At 41.7% G+C, this 13,601-nt stretch overlaps 2 protein-coding genes across 9 annotated transcripts; one reads left to right on the top strand and one right to left on the bottom strand.

Annotated features, from left to right (window-relative positions):
* On the top strand, positions 1-4,188 carry tssc4 (tumor suppressing subtransferable candidate 4). Of its 8 annotated transcripts, none has more exons than XM_064326054.1 (4): positions 1-105; positions 592-732; positions 1,808-1,880; positions 2,191-4,188. In XM_064326054.1, the coding sequence occupies exon 4, from the start codon at positions 2,260-2,262 to the stop codon at positions 3,214-3,216; it is 957 nt and encodes a 318-aa protein (XP_064182124.1). In that variant the 5' UTR covers positions 1-105; positions 592-732; positions 1,808-1,880; positions 2,191-2,259; the 3' UTR covers positions 3,217-4,188. The 8 variants fall into 8 exon arrangements, with proteins under 8 accessions (XP_064182124.1, XP_064182121.1, XP_064182119.1 ...); XM_064326051.1 differs by having other exon boundaries at positions 592-713; XM_064326049.1 differs by having other exon boundaries at positions 17-166.
* A 984-nt stretch (positions 4,189-5,172) lies between these two features.
* On the bottom strand, positions 5,173-12,829 carry LOC135250105 (interleukin-13 receptor subunit alpha-2-like). The gene is made up of 10 exons (XM_064326047.1): positions 12,626-12,829; positions 11,649-11,749; positions 10,560-10,711; positions 9,934-10,087; positions 9,441-9,561; positions 8,179-8,363; positions 7,912-8,060; positions 7,322-7,469; positions 6,867-6,905; positions 5,173-6,616 (listed from the first exon to the last, which is right to left on the bottom strand). The coding sequence occupies exons 2-9, from the start codon at positions 11,746-11,748 to the stop codon at positions 6,895-6,897; spliced, it is 1,020 nt and encodes a 339-aa protein (XP_064182117.1). The 5' UTR covers position 11,749; positions 12,626-12,829; the 3' UTR covers positions 5,173-6,616; positions 6,867-6,894.
* Between the last annotated feature and the right edge of the window lie 772 nt (positions 12,830-13,601).

Consider the following 13,601-nt stretch of genomic DNA (forward strand, 5'->3'; position numbering starts at 1 on the left):
GAGTTAACTTCTGAAAAACTCTCTTACCCATAATCCAACAACACCTGAAACGTATCAGCGGGAAGAACAGTTAAAATGGAAGAGGCATGAAATTTTAAGAAGCATGTAAACAAATATCAGATTTTACAGTGCGATTTTCTTGCGACAGCACGTGTTTTACTTTCAGGTTTGGACATACACACAGTTGCGTTTTAATTTAGCCTACTGTATTCAATTGTGACATGCTAGCTAAACCATCTGTTCTTGTATGAGCAATTAATAATTTAAGATAGCTAGCTAGCTAGGCTAGTTAATCTCCGCACACTTTGGTTGGCTATATGATATCGTTGGGATCTGATGTAAATTACCTTATTTAGCTAGCTAACGTTAGCCGAATAGCTTTCAACTGGCCAACTTTATTCAGCTTGTTAAATCGGTTATGGACACATAACCTATATTTAATTTAGTGTTTTAAATACTGTTGTGGTTAGAGTTAGTTAGCTGGTAGATGGCTACAGCTACCGTTAGTTATCTGGTAAATAGCGAAAACCACAAATCTTGATGTGTGTGTATAAAGTACTTTTGCTCTGCTGCAATGCTGTCTTCTCACAGGTGACCAGTCCGTTTGGTGAGTGGGACCACAACACGATGGAAGAAGGTGGTGCGGATATAAACTCCCACAAATCTTCAATATTGCTTGAGCTTTGCAGCATCTTGTCCAGCACAGAGAACCTGTGAGTCATCCCCTACACAGTAAGATATATGTCCGTACAGTGTATGCTCCGCAATAAACATCCCAAGCCATATAGGATAATACCCCGTCCATAGGCTGGCTCTGGATAGTAATGTGGCCTCTCTGTGTACTGGTATTCATTCAGTCATTTTGATCAGTTCAGGAAAGTATGTTTGCAGAAGGTATTTTGAATTTACCATACTTTAGCGAAATAAAATATAGTATGTTTATGCTAGACTGAAACGGCTCAATTTCTTAAATTGCTAAGCAAAACATTAAAAAAAATTGAATATGAACAAATTGTTGCAAAGTAGCGGAAAAAGCTACTTTAAGTTGAAGTTGAAAATGGAAGATCTCTGCAGGGTCGTCTGCTTACCTAACATTCATGTCTTTGTGAAAGAGTCGATTAAAAGCGTCCTCTGAAAATACCTGGTTAGATGTCATTCAGCCTAGTTCAACTGCTGAGTGTAACTAACTACCTACCTTGTTATTGTAACAAAAGGTTAGCATAGCACTCTCATTCAGTTTTATTTGAAGCATGGGGCAATGTTAGTTTCACTCCTTCAACTGCTAAGTTCGTCGCATGTCTGCAAGCATCTGTTAGGCTGCTGTTTGACAACTAGCTTGAAGCTGGAATTCATTTGACTGGTAGCTACAGTGCTGAATATAGTCTTATTTACACAGCCAAGGATTTGCATGCATTTAATGGTGCAAATGGAACAGATTTGTATTGCTTACTAAAGCAACAAGCTTGAGAGAACTGCTATAACTATAACTTGTATTAGCCATAGTTATTTGTTGCTACAATTTTGGGATTGCAGAATTAGTCAGTAGGCTTATGTGTTCGTGCCATTCACTTAAACTAACTGGCTACATAAAAGTCATGATTTCATGCTAGGGGCTTGACATTAGACGCTATAGTACACATTTATACATATTGGCTGCTGTGCTACGTATTACAGTAACTTCTTCTATTCCTTTTTCTCTTTTTTTTGTTTAGCCAAAATTGTTGTAGGATTGTTGCCTGACACTCAACTTTACCAGCTTTATTTGTGCCAGTGGTCTTTTATTCATTTGTGCTTTGTGGGATTTCAGAGTGCAGGAATTGGGGATATTGGTGGCCCTCACTGATCCAGAAAGTGGGAAGCTGCTCCAGTCTCAGTCTAACGTGAGTCTCATCGCTAGACTTAAGTCTTCAGTTCAACTGTTAGTTTGGCTTGCAAGATCTATTTTTAAATAATTTTTTTAATGTACTAAAGTACGCATCTACAGGACTTAATTTCTTTTTCTTTATGTAGAGCAACCAGATTTTATAGGTAAAAAAGCTAGCAGTGTGCCTGCATATATGTTGAATTTTGTACATCTGTTGACAGTTGGGAAAAAGAAGGTGCGTCTTCACTCGGTGTCACTATGGCAGTTACATTTATGATACCTGACATTCACACATTGCTCCCTCCTTTATCTTACCTCCTTTGCAGGCACTTGACTCCTTAGGTGTGTGGAAGTCCCTTTTTTCTGCTGTTGAGCCAGACACTGACCTTTGAACCATGTGCGACCAAGAAAAGCAGAGCAGCGCCGCCCTCGTGCTGGCTAACACTGACAGCGCAGATCTGTCCGACACCAGCTCCCTGAGTGAGTCCGACCCCGAGGACTCCGCCACGCCCTTCGACGCCGAAGTGGAGAACTTGTCGTCCTCCTCCTCCTCCTCCGGAGAGGCGTCTCCGGACCGGGATCCTCTGGGAGACCGCGTGGGTGTGGGCTCCGGCCCCGGCTCCCGCAAGCCCTCCTTCCAGCTGAAGGGGGGCAGCGCCGGCTTCTCGTCCCGCAGCCAGAGCATCTTCGACTGCCTGGAGAGCGCCGCCAAGCTGGCCTCCCCGGGCCTGGGCGAGGACAACGTCATCGACGGGACCTTCCTGCGCCCCATGCCCCCGCCCTCCCACAGGAAGAGGGAGGAGAAGAGGGAGGCGGCGGCCGGCAAGCCCTCGTCCGCCGCGGGCGCTCCGGAAAGCCCCACCCGCTCGCCGCGCTGGACCAAGTACAGCCTGGAGGACGTGCCGGAGATCAGCGACCAGAAGAACAGCCAGGTGGCCCTGGAGTACATTCAGGGCCTGCAGCGGGAGAAGGGCTCGCTGGCCGTGGAGACCCAGGAGCCCTTCGTGCCCGCCTTCAACCAGGACCACACCAGCAGCGGCGACTCCAAAATCCTCTTCTCCAGGCCCGGCCGCCGGGACGAGGGCCAGGCCGCCAAGGATAAAGCGCCCGAGGGCTGCAGGCCCGATGGAGGCAGGAAGCAGGAAGTGGGCCTCCTCCACCTGGAGGACCCCGAAGAGGAGCCGAAGCCCGCCGAGCCTTCCTCGGGACAGCGGAAGAGGAACAGTGTGTCGGTAGAGGAAGAGGAAGATGACGGACAGCAGCCGTCTGCTGTCGGGTTCAACTGCAGCCGGAAGGTCAACCGCAAGAAGTTCCGCCGAGGAGGCGAAGAGGAGGAGGAGGAGGAAGACTGAAAGCACGATGGCGTACTAAAGCAACGGTACATGCATGAACCCTGAATTATTCAGCAACTTCCGACAGTTTTCACACCCTGTGTTCTATGATCCCATTATCGCTTCCTGTTCCTATCAGTTCCCATGTGAAGAAGTAGGATGCTGAAGTATATTATTTTATACTTGAGTACTGGAAGTATAATTAAAATTTGTATCAGGTATGCTTAGTATACTATTTTTTCACATGGGTTCGAAGTGCATAAGGTTAGGCATTGTCATGGTTAGCCTCCTTGAATTAATTGTATAGGGTTCATTTTTTCCCCCTATTGTGTTACATATGTAAAGCCTCACAGCAATACCTATATACCTGTGAAGAAACAAAATTAAATGTATACCGTTGTGTGCAGTGTAGAGTTGTCTGTTAGAATCCGCCATATTATTTTGATGATGTCGCAATAGAAATTTGATAGATGAATTGGAAAAATATCGTGCCACAGTAAACAATTAAAGTAATTTTTTGTGTGTTCTTAAAGTTAAGCCCAAGGTACATCATGCGCAAATTATGTACAACAGACAGTAAAGACATAATAATAATGGTGGCTCCAAAGTAGTATAATCTTTGAAAGCACTTTGGTCAATGACAGTGTGCTTAGCTTAAGTTTAAACCGCAGGTTTAAATCTGTAAACCACAGAATTGCATTACAACTTGAATGGCTCATCCTTATTTCACAGATTTGGATAGATGTTCCAGTTGTAATGCAGTTCTGTGGTTTAAACCCCAGCTAAGCACACTGTAATTGATCCCTTGTGTTAGTGAGGGGTGTGTAATGTGGCCTGGATGGAATTCAGACAGCACCAGTGTGTCTCCCTGAAGCCGTTGGACGGTGCAGAAATGGAACAGTAATGTATATTTTGCCTGGGCTCTGCTGAATCTCTCATGTTTGACTGTTGATTGGATCACTCTTGTATACTTAGAAAAAAGAATTAGTACAACATGGTTATGGTTAATATTATTTCTATGACACTTGCAAGTAGTGATTATTTTTCATGTTGAATTTGAAGTAAATAAAAAAACATTTTCAGTGCATTGTTAACACGTTCAGCCAAAATAGATGGGTTAACACAAAAGGATCTATTTTTACATTATTTCTCTGCTTCTACCACCTTTCTTGATAAATATCATGTGACGTGCATTCATGGCACCATTGGCAGAAAGGAAGTGGAATGGATTTGGATATGGTGTGAGCAGAGCCAAATCCTGTTTAATTCAGGAAGCTGATCAGCTTACACTCGCACACCTTTTTTCCCCTCAAGCTGGGGTCTGTATCACAAAGCAGGATCACTCAGTCAGCTGGATAACGGCACTGAGTAAAACCAGGAACCCTCCCAAATCTGGAACATGAGCTGAAGTTAAAAAGATCTGTGTTTTACTTGGTGCAGTTATCCAGCTAACTCGGTAATCCTGCTTCGTGATGCAGGCCCTTGCACACCAAAAATGCACAGGACTTTTAATAGGAAAGCTAAGGATGAGTATCTGTTTATTGACCATGAGCTCTCAGTCCAGCAGAGGGGGCTATTGTACATAAATCTGACTGCTCTGACCGCTCTCTCTACGGAGAACAATGTGACGAATCGATGTTCCACACTGATTTAGGGCTTGGTTCAAAAATAACAAAAAAATGACTCATCCCCTATTAAAAGCTGTTTCTATCACAGAATTGTCAAATGAGCGTACTGCTAAGTGTAAATTCACCATCGTTAATGGAAAACATGCAGACATCTGTATCCAGACCAAAGCACTTTTTAAACTACCGTGGCTATTTAATTTCAAGTAAAGTCACTGAGGAGCAAAACTGAAAATACAACATAAAACCCAATGTCTGAGACAGCAAAAGATCACTAACACACCTAACATGCTGTCTATATCTTTTTCTTCACCTTGTTTTTATGACTCTTAAAAATGCTCACTAACCAGGCTGTTCATCAGGTTTGTGTTTACTGTTACAGATTTAACCCGAATATTAACCCCAACACAGAATTGGTTTTGCTCCTTTTTGAAATTGATATTTGGGTGTTGCCTTGTGTAGCCATGTCAATGTGTATAGAAATGTATAGTAATGAAACATTTATGAACAGCTAGATTTCATCATCTGGCTAAAAAAATAGTGCATAGTATTTGGAAGTACATTGTGTGGTAGTGCACAAAATACAAAATCTAGACTCAACAGCACATGGATTGCAATGGATGGACTAATTTAAATGCATAAACAATGCAAGTAACACTCGTGCATAGTATACCGTTTTCATATACATTTTACATAACTTACATTTTTTTTACTTTAGTACTGTAAACTGTGTTCTACCTATAACATTTTTAAATTATATGTATAGTTCAGTGTGTACTGACTGTGGCAAGCATATTGGCTTTGTTTAGACTCAGTACTTTCTCTGACTTTGGCCATATGGCCGAAAACAATACAATTAAAAACAATGTGAAAAACAATACCTGCAGGACATTAAGTTGTGCTAACGGTGGGATATGGAAAAGATATTGGGCGTGCTAATTTGGGTTTATACTAGGGAAAAGTACATCTTGAGCAAAGGGGAAATACATACAAAAATGTAATAGCCCCCAGAGTATGCTGGCTTTCAGTCCACCCTGGTGCAATCACAGAATTTTAACAGGCTGTTTTTTTTTCTCGGGTGCTTTTTATATTTAGAGGGATTATTTACCATCTTAAGCAACATGTCAGAAATAGCTCTGCATGCCAACAAGAAAAAAATTCCCATGTTCATAGTGTGCTTATTGTGTTATATTGCAAATAACGGCATTAAGAGGTAAAACTTCAAGTTAATGATTGAGATGAATCAATAGGCTCCCAATTCATTAAAGTGTGGACACACTAAAACTAACCATCTGGAAGATAATGAAGAATCCAAAGACAGAAAATGATAATGAGTCAAACCTGCATTATGTTATTAAGTTTAAGGAAAAAAATATGAGAAATTAAACACATGTCCAACAACCTAATTAGGAGCCTACTGTTTGATTTGATCAAAAAGCATCTTTTTAATTGTTTACAATGCAGCACAATATGGTTTAAGAGGTTACATAATCCCTCTAAACAAGAAGAGTACCTAATTAAGAAAAAATTGCAGTTTGTTAAAATGATTGTGATTGGGGTTGGAACGAAAACCAGCATATATAGGAGGGCCCCAGGACCGAGTTTAGGAACCACTGTTCTAGACTGAGAACAGGGCAGAATAAACTAACCACAGGAATTACACGATTGTCTCATCATAAAAGCTAGCATGGATGTGTGCATAAGATACTGCGTATTTAAAGGTAACTGCGTAGACTTGAGTCGTGATGATTCAATGTATGTTTTCATCCATGTAACATGTCCCTTTAGTCTTCAGCCTGAGGGGGGAAGAAATAATAACTTACTGGATATCCGACTGAAACTCGTACTGTGAAGAGGAAAGGAAAAACTAAGAGGTAAAGCCTATGGACGGCCCATACTCAGATAATGTTTTGGCCATTAACAAAAATGGTTCCTTTTGAAAGTGACAATGGGCACACTTGTGACAGATACACACATTATACACAAACATATTTTTTTTAAAGCTTTACCTAATTGTTAATAATTTTAATTTTGAGGTCAACGCACCTTTTTGTGGCGTAGAACATGAGGTAAATCAGCAGTTTCCTTGAAGGAAAGAAAAAAAAACAAGATTAAAATAAGGCCTCCAATTTACACTTTTCAGCAGCACACACAGACCAACTGCTTCTGTCCAGGTGCAGAAAAAAGAAAAACCAAGACCAGGTGAAAACCTAGTATAAGGCTGGACCAGCCGACCAATGGTGTAACTTCATCACTCACTCAGTCACTCAGTCAGTCACAGACATAGGCATTTGTAGGGCTGGCCCCGCTGTTGCGGTCCAGCCAAAAACAGGATTTCTGTATCGAGGCAGGAAGCGAGGTGAAGGACTTAACGCCTGCCATCAACACTCGGGTTCTCTTACAGAAACGCAAGAGTGCCCGCTGGTTTATCTGTTGTGCCACAGGTGATGGCTCTCACCACCGTGGATTAGCGCAGTCTGCCGGGCTTAGCCGCACCGTACCTGATAAGCAGCGCGGGTGGCTCCAGTCGCTCCAGAAACTTGCGTCGCTGCAGAACTCGTGCACCCTGGACTTGACCCGGAAGCAGAGGCTCTTACACGGGCCCGGGGGTGAAGCGGTGAAGTAAGTCTTTCTCGTGACATTCTTCACCTGGAGAGCAGGAACAGAACGAAGGATCCTAATTCCCCGGCTGAGGCAAGGTTGTTTATTCTTTATTGCATAACTCTTGCTTTGGTTTTCACAGTGCTATTTCAACCAAGCCTGAAGCACACGGGCAGGTTCAAGTCTAAGCCAGAATATAAACATGTTTTCATTAACTGTCATCGGCTGTGATTGAGAGCGCCACTTTTGGCGAGACACAACTGGCTTTGCTCCAGTGTGGGTTTAAGTGTGTGCTAACCACTCTGAATGATGCATCAGGCAGTCCCAATGACCATGCCTCCCCATCAAACAGCACTGACTCTCTTGTAGTACTGCCTGGCCTGTGTTGTGGAGGATATGAGACGCTGGCTTGTGGATGAGGGTGTCAGAGGACTGCGATCCCCTCAGCTGCTTGCACACCCAGCTATAATACAAATAAGAAGTGCTGTACCTTCAGTCCCCCTGTGCCCTCTGGGCTGGACTCCACTTCAAACTCCAAGCAGGCCTCAGGTATTCTTCCTTTGGATGGTGCCCATTCCAAACGGACAGCCCCTTCGGGGAGGGTCTTCAGGTGCAGTGTATCAATGACACCAGGCTTCACTGCAGGAACAAAAGTGTGTAAGCATGCGTGCATGGGCACGGGTCAAAGTGTGTTCAACAGCCGCATGCGACTAAGGACATCCATAATGACAACAGCATGTCGGGTGAGGTTTCCTACCGTGGTTCTGCAGCTGCAGGGTGAAGTATGCTGGTTGTAGCAGATCTCCTTCTGAAGAGCCATTCACACAGACGTTGAACTCTGTGAATTCTAGGAGGGATGACCCGGGAAAACTGCAGCCACTCCGGTGCCCGTGGGATTGGATATATTTGGGGCATTCCATAGCGTGGCCCATTTTCCTGTGCCTGAAGAAACCCGGAGAGTTCACAGTTCACCTCCATATACGAATATATACACTACATGAACAAAAGTATGTGGACACCTGACATTCAACAGCCCATGCAAAATTGTGGTTATTAGTTTGAAGTTGGTCCACACTTTGTTGCTATAACAACCTCCACTGTTCTGTGGGGGCTTTATACTAGATGTTGGAGCATTGCTGCAGGGATCTGCTTTCCTTGCAGTCAGAAGAGCATTAGTGAGGCCGGGCACTGATTGGATGATTAGGCCTGGCTCGCAGTTGGCTTTTTCCAACTGAACCCAAAGGTGTTGGATAGGGTCAGGGCTCTGTGCTGGCCAATCAAGTTCTTCTCTTATTTTTGACAAAATCATTTCTAGATGGACCTCACTGTGTGCCTGGGGGCATTGTCATGCTGAAACAGGGCCCTTCCCAAACTGTCGGGGAAGCGCAGAATCATCTAGAATGTGATGAAATGCTGTAGCATTAAGATTTGCCTTCACTGGAACCAAGGGGCCTAGCCCAAGCCATTGAAACCAGCCCCAAACCAAAGGCTGTCCAGATACTTTTGGTCATATAGTACACCATAATATATATTTATACTTATATAATAATATATATTTATACTTTTGGTCATATAGTACACCATAATATATATTTATATATATATATATATATATATATATATATATATATATATATATATATACAAATGTTGTCCATATATAAATGTTGTCTGCTACAGTTTTCTATTAGACAAACTTAATTAACTTTGTGAAAATAGTTAACCAAACGTGTTTTCATTTAGTCAAATATGACTATGACATGATAAAAAATTTTTTTGTGGAAAATGAGATTAAACAAAAATGGGTTTAAAAAAAACAGCACATTTCCTTGCTTATTTAGCTCTGCTGCCTCACAGTCACTTTTACAATATCCATGTTAAATTGTTCACTCTCACAATATAGGTCGACCTACAGCACCAGTACAATCAGAATTCAATACTGGACCACAGAGCTCGTCACAATACTGAAAGAGAGTTTAAACAGAGAGGAGAATTATAGTAAGAAGAAACCAGCCCCACCAGAAGTATAGGCAATATGTGGCTTGAGGAGGCGTCCTATGTCCCTTGTGCCAGGTGCAATTCATATATTCCTTCTGATGGAATATACAGCGTAGACCTTTAATTTTAGTGTCAGGCAAATCTGTAAGGTTTAAAAAAAGAACAAAGCAAAATTAAGCATGTTATAAGAAGGAAATCTACATGCTGACAACTGAAATGAAAAACATGCATTCTAAAACACTCTGTTCAAGTGTTTTGTTGATGCCAGTTTTTTGTATTTTTTTTATTTTGAGAACACAGAAAGCAAATGTGTTTTCTTTTTGACAACCATGTCGAACCCTGGGGTCGCACACAGTGGGACATTATCGTTCTTTGTTTCCCCTGTTTACATGAGGAAATGAGAAACACATGCCCGTTGGTCACATGACTCCCCAGATGGAGCAGCTCCGCGCAGCCAGCGACCTGTTTCTAAAATCTGGGCCTCGCATTTGAGCAACAAGCGGCAGTGACCAACCTACGCCCGGCGGCTTCTGGAGAACCTCGGCAGGTGGGCTCTTGGTTTCCTTGGATCCGCTGCAAGGGCCTCTCAGAATTGTTTGTATGCGCACGTGCACGTTCTTCTCCAGGTCAAACTGTGCGCTGTAGCTCTGCAGCCTCGTTCTGATCGTCTGCAATTTAGACGTGATGGGGGGGGGAGTCACCGCAACGCCCAAGTGAATGTATGCAGCATACTTTTAGGCAGGAATCGGTCCTGCCATTTTGAATGAGAAACAAAAAATGCTATTGTGGCGAACTCTCGTTTGCTTTGTGAACGGCTGAGATGCCATTTTGGCTGGTACAGTAGCACTGCAGAGATTGCCGTCTGTTGTTAAGTTTTAGTTTAGTTAGTTAGTTTACTGAACCGGGACCTTGCACAACATCGTAGTTGCACAGTCAGCACTGTGCAACCAGCACCACAGACAACAGAGGCCTCAGTTGCTCCCTTGATATCTTCATTAGTTTTTAATTAAACCATAACCCATGAACCAACACCATGATTTTTTAAATTCTTCATTAAACAAACCCAGCATTCAAAAGCAGCTAAGTGAACTAGGTCAGAAATTAAGAACTTATGCGCTACACAGAGCTGACTCCCCTTACCGTCCACTCGCCCTCATAAGTGTTGAAGTACTGGAGTTCAAAACGAATTTCACAGTCAGTCCGATTCTGCAGACTTGCAGGGAGTGTCCAGTTTATATACAGCTGTCCCAGGTGTCCAGGGTCAACTATCTGTATGTTCCCAGGAGGATCAACTAAAAAAACCATGAAAACACATCGAGAGAATATTTAAAAGTCAGTTTGTTGACAGGCTGCCAATAGGCAGTACATTCCAACTGCCAATTGCTTGTTTGCCATGACATCTTTCATTTTGGGACTGCGAAACACTTTCTCGACTAAATAAACAAATACAATCGTACAGACATTTACTACTTACTTCCGGTAGTGAAATGATCTACCCCCAGGCCTAGCATTCTCCAGACTGTGATAATGCATTGATCCTGATCCTGAAATTATTGCTGGGTAAGTTCTCATCTACTTATCCAGTATTAGCATTCCGATTTAAACTTTTACTTGCAGCAAATACAGATAGAAGAGACAGCCCAGCGGTACAGTAAAAACAGTAAAATGTCCAATCTCAATTCAGCTCTAACAGTGTTCATTTTCAAGTCCATCCTCTATAACAGGTTATTTAACACGAACCATTTCCCTGTTGGTATAGTCAAATGTGGGTCAAAACAGAAACAATTTGAGTACACCTGTAAAAACATAATTAAGCACACTGTAGCTCGCCAAAAAAAAAATGAAGACGAATAAGATCTTTTAATGTGCAACTCTCTGCACTTCGTATACAGTATTTTATTCTTGTTGACTAACAGTAGTAAATTTGACCATCCATTAGTACAAAATCTCAGTGCTTGTGTCCCTGGAGCACAGATTTTTAAATGAGCGTGTGCTACAACCTAATCTACAACCTAAGTGGTTGACTGCCCTCATCACTGGGTCTCATACAATTGGTGATAGAGTTAGTGATAATGCAGTTGAAACTGGGGTATGAAAGATGACAATGTGATGTTAGGAGTGAGAGCTTATACATTCAGTCTGAATGACTGCAGCTTAAATGAATGAATGAATAACAAAAAGGAAATAATGAAACGTCTTAATGTGAAATTTGTCTGATTGGAGACTGACCTGTGATTTCATGGTCAGCTAGACATATGTTCATCAGCAGCAACAACACAGCTGTCAGCATCCACACAGGTGCATACCACAGGGTTCCATCCACTGCCATACTGCAGATGTACAGCAGGAGAACACATATACATATCAAATTCTACATCTGTGTTTATGTACCATATTCTGGGTCTTTGCCTTTTTAGTATGGCTTCTGGTCATTGTTAGATTTAATATTCTGGTTGTGTCTGCTACAAAATTAGAACTCTTCTGGGATTGTATATTTGGAGCCATGCAATCTCAGACAATTCAACATCATTTCATCTTTACTTTCCTAAATATATAGGTTGCTGTATGAAGACTTCAGTCGCATGTATGTTCAAATGAGCCTTTGTATTCATTGTGATCTGAAACCTGAGCACGCTACTAGCATGTCTATAAGTGACTATTGCGTATTAACTCTACAAGTTGTTCATGAAGTGTATTTTTTGCTTTAGACCACAAACCCCTTAATGCCTCTATTCCAGCCATTGTAAAGCTGACAGGTCATCAGAAACATCTCCAGATATGTTAAATATCCTTCATCGCAGACAAAAACTGTTTGAGGTAGAGGTGGAAATTATTGAGTGTGCATAGCCAGATATGTGCTAAGAGTCTGCTGTCATACACCTGAAACATAACCTTTTACACCCTAGTAAGAAGAAAGGTTTACACCCTAGTAAGAAGAAGAGTTTTCTTTCTTTTTCTGTTCTTAAAATATAATACAATATAATAGACTACTTGTATGTATATTCAAATTTCTTAGTTATAGAGCACTTATATTTTCCACCAGTTTTCTCACAAAGAATATTGTTTTCAAAGACAAGGCCATTTTAGCACTATATTCCCTCCAGTTTTGTCACACTAATTTATTTTACATCCAGTTTACTTTGAATTTAATATAGTTGTAAGAACATACATTAACTTGCAATGAAATAAAGAATAAATTTACTCACATGAAAAATCTAGCTGGTCTGTCTTATTCAGTCCTTTCGCGTAATCTGTAACTTGTTCGAACTCCTGGCTCCCAGATCGCATTAATATCCTGACAACTGGCATGCAGCTTTTATGCTCACAGGGATCCAAACTGTGGTACAGCAGCTCCACCTTGTGGTACAGCCAGGTAACACTGTTGAACAGGCTATGAGAAATCAGATCATTTTCAGCAAACACACACTCCCATATATACACATAGCCATGGTGGGAGGAGTGGTGGACTATTTCTGCCAGTACAATATAAAATACAGCTTCCATGAATCAAAGATGAATCACATGCAGTAGAAGCCAAATCTCATGACTTATTTTATTAGCAACAGTGTGACTCAGGTCTGGGATATGAGATAGCAAAATTCCAAAATTTCAAACAACTAAACACAAAATTTCAAAGGTTATATATCAAGTATAATGATCCATTGTGAGACTGACAACTTGACATTGGTTCTTCTACTTTATATATTCATGTTTCAGGCACTCTGATATGAGCCTCTGCTAGTTCTTAAATATAAAGCAATAGAATCTTATTACATTATTCAAATGAGCATCGAGGTAGCACATCCATAACACAGATGCCAGCAAACCATGAGGAGAAATGCTGACAACATACTTACCATCGCATGGCACAAAACATTTCCCCTAAAAATGAACAACATTAAAAGCCGAGAAAAAGTCCTCAAACCAAAGGATTAGTGGCAGTTCACATCTACTTCCTCTTACTTTTCTAGCCTTGCTTGCTATGCACAAAATAGCATGAACGCGCTGAAAACAGTGTGTCCTGTGTGAGTTTTTCCTTGTTCACGTAAATACTATTTTGTTCAGTGATATCTTTGCTGCATTTCCTTACTTTCTTTAACCAGGGAGAGTAACTGTTTATATTTATTGCTATTGACCACATAGCCTGTTTGCTATGCCATTCAGAAAACTATGCTATCAAGC

This window comes from Anguilla rostrata, chromosome 3 (assembly GCF_018555375.3).
Source record: "Anguilla rostrata isolate EN2019 chromosome 3, ASM1855537v3, whole genome shotgun sequence".
Lineage (NCBI taxonomy): Eukaryota > Metazoa > Chordata > Actinopteri > Anguilliformes > Anguillidae > Anguilla > Anguilla rostrata.

Bases quoted from the DNA above. Each gene is read 5' to 3' on its own strand.
- tssc4 (XM_064326054.1), top strand. From the start codon at position 2,260: ATGTGCGACCAAGAAAAGCAGAGCAGCGCCGCCCTCGTGCTGGCTAAC.
- LOC135250105 (XM_064326047.1), bottom strand. From the start codon at position 11,748: ATGGCAGTGGATGGAACCCTGTGGTATGCACCTGTGTGGATGCTGACA. The intron at 9,562-9,933 runs GTTGGTCACTGC...TAAACCTTACAG, and splicing joins CCAGAAGCCGCCGGGCGTAG to ATTTGCCTGACACTAAAATT. The intron at 7,470-7,911 runs GTACAGCACTTC...CCTGCTCTCCAG, and splicing joins AGGGCACAGGGGGACTGAAG to GTGAAGAATGTCACGAGAAA.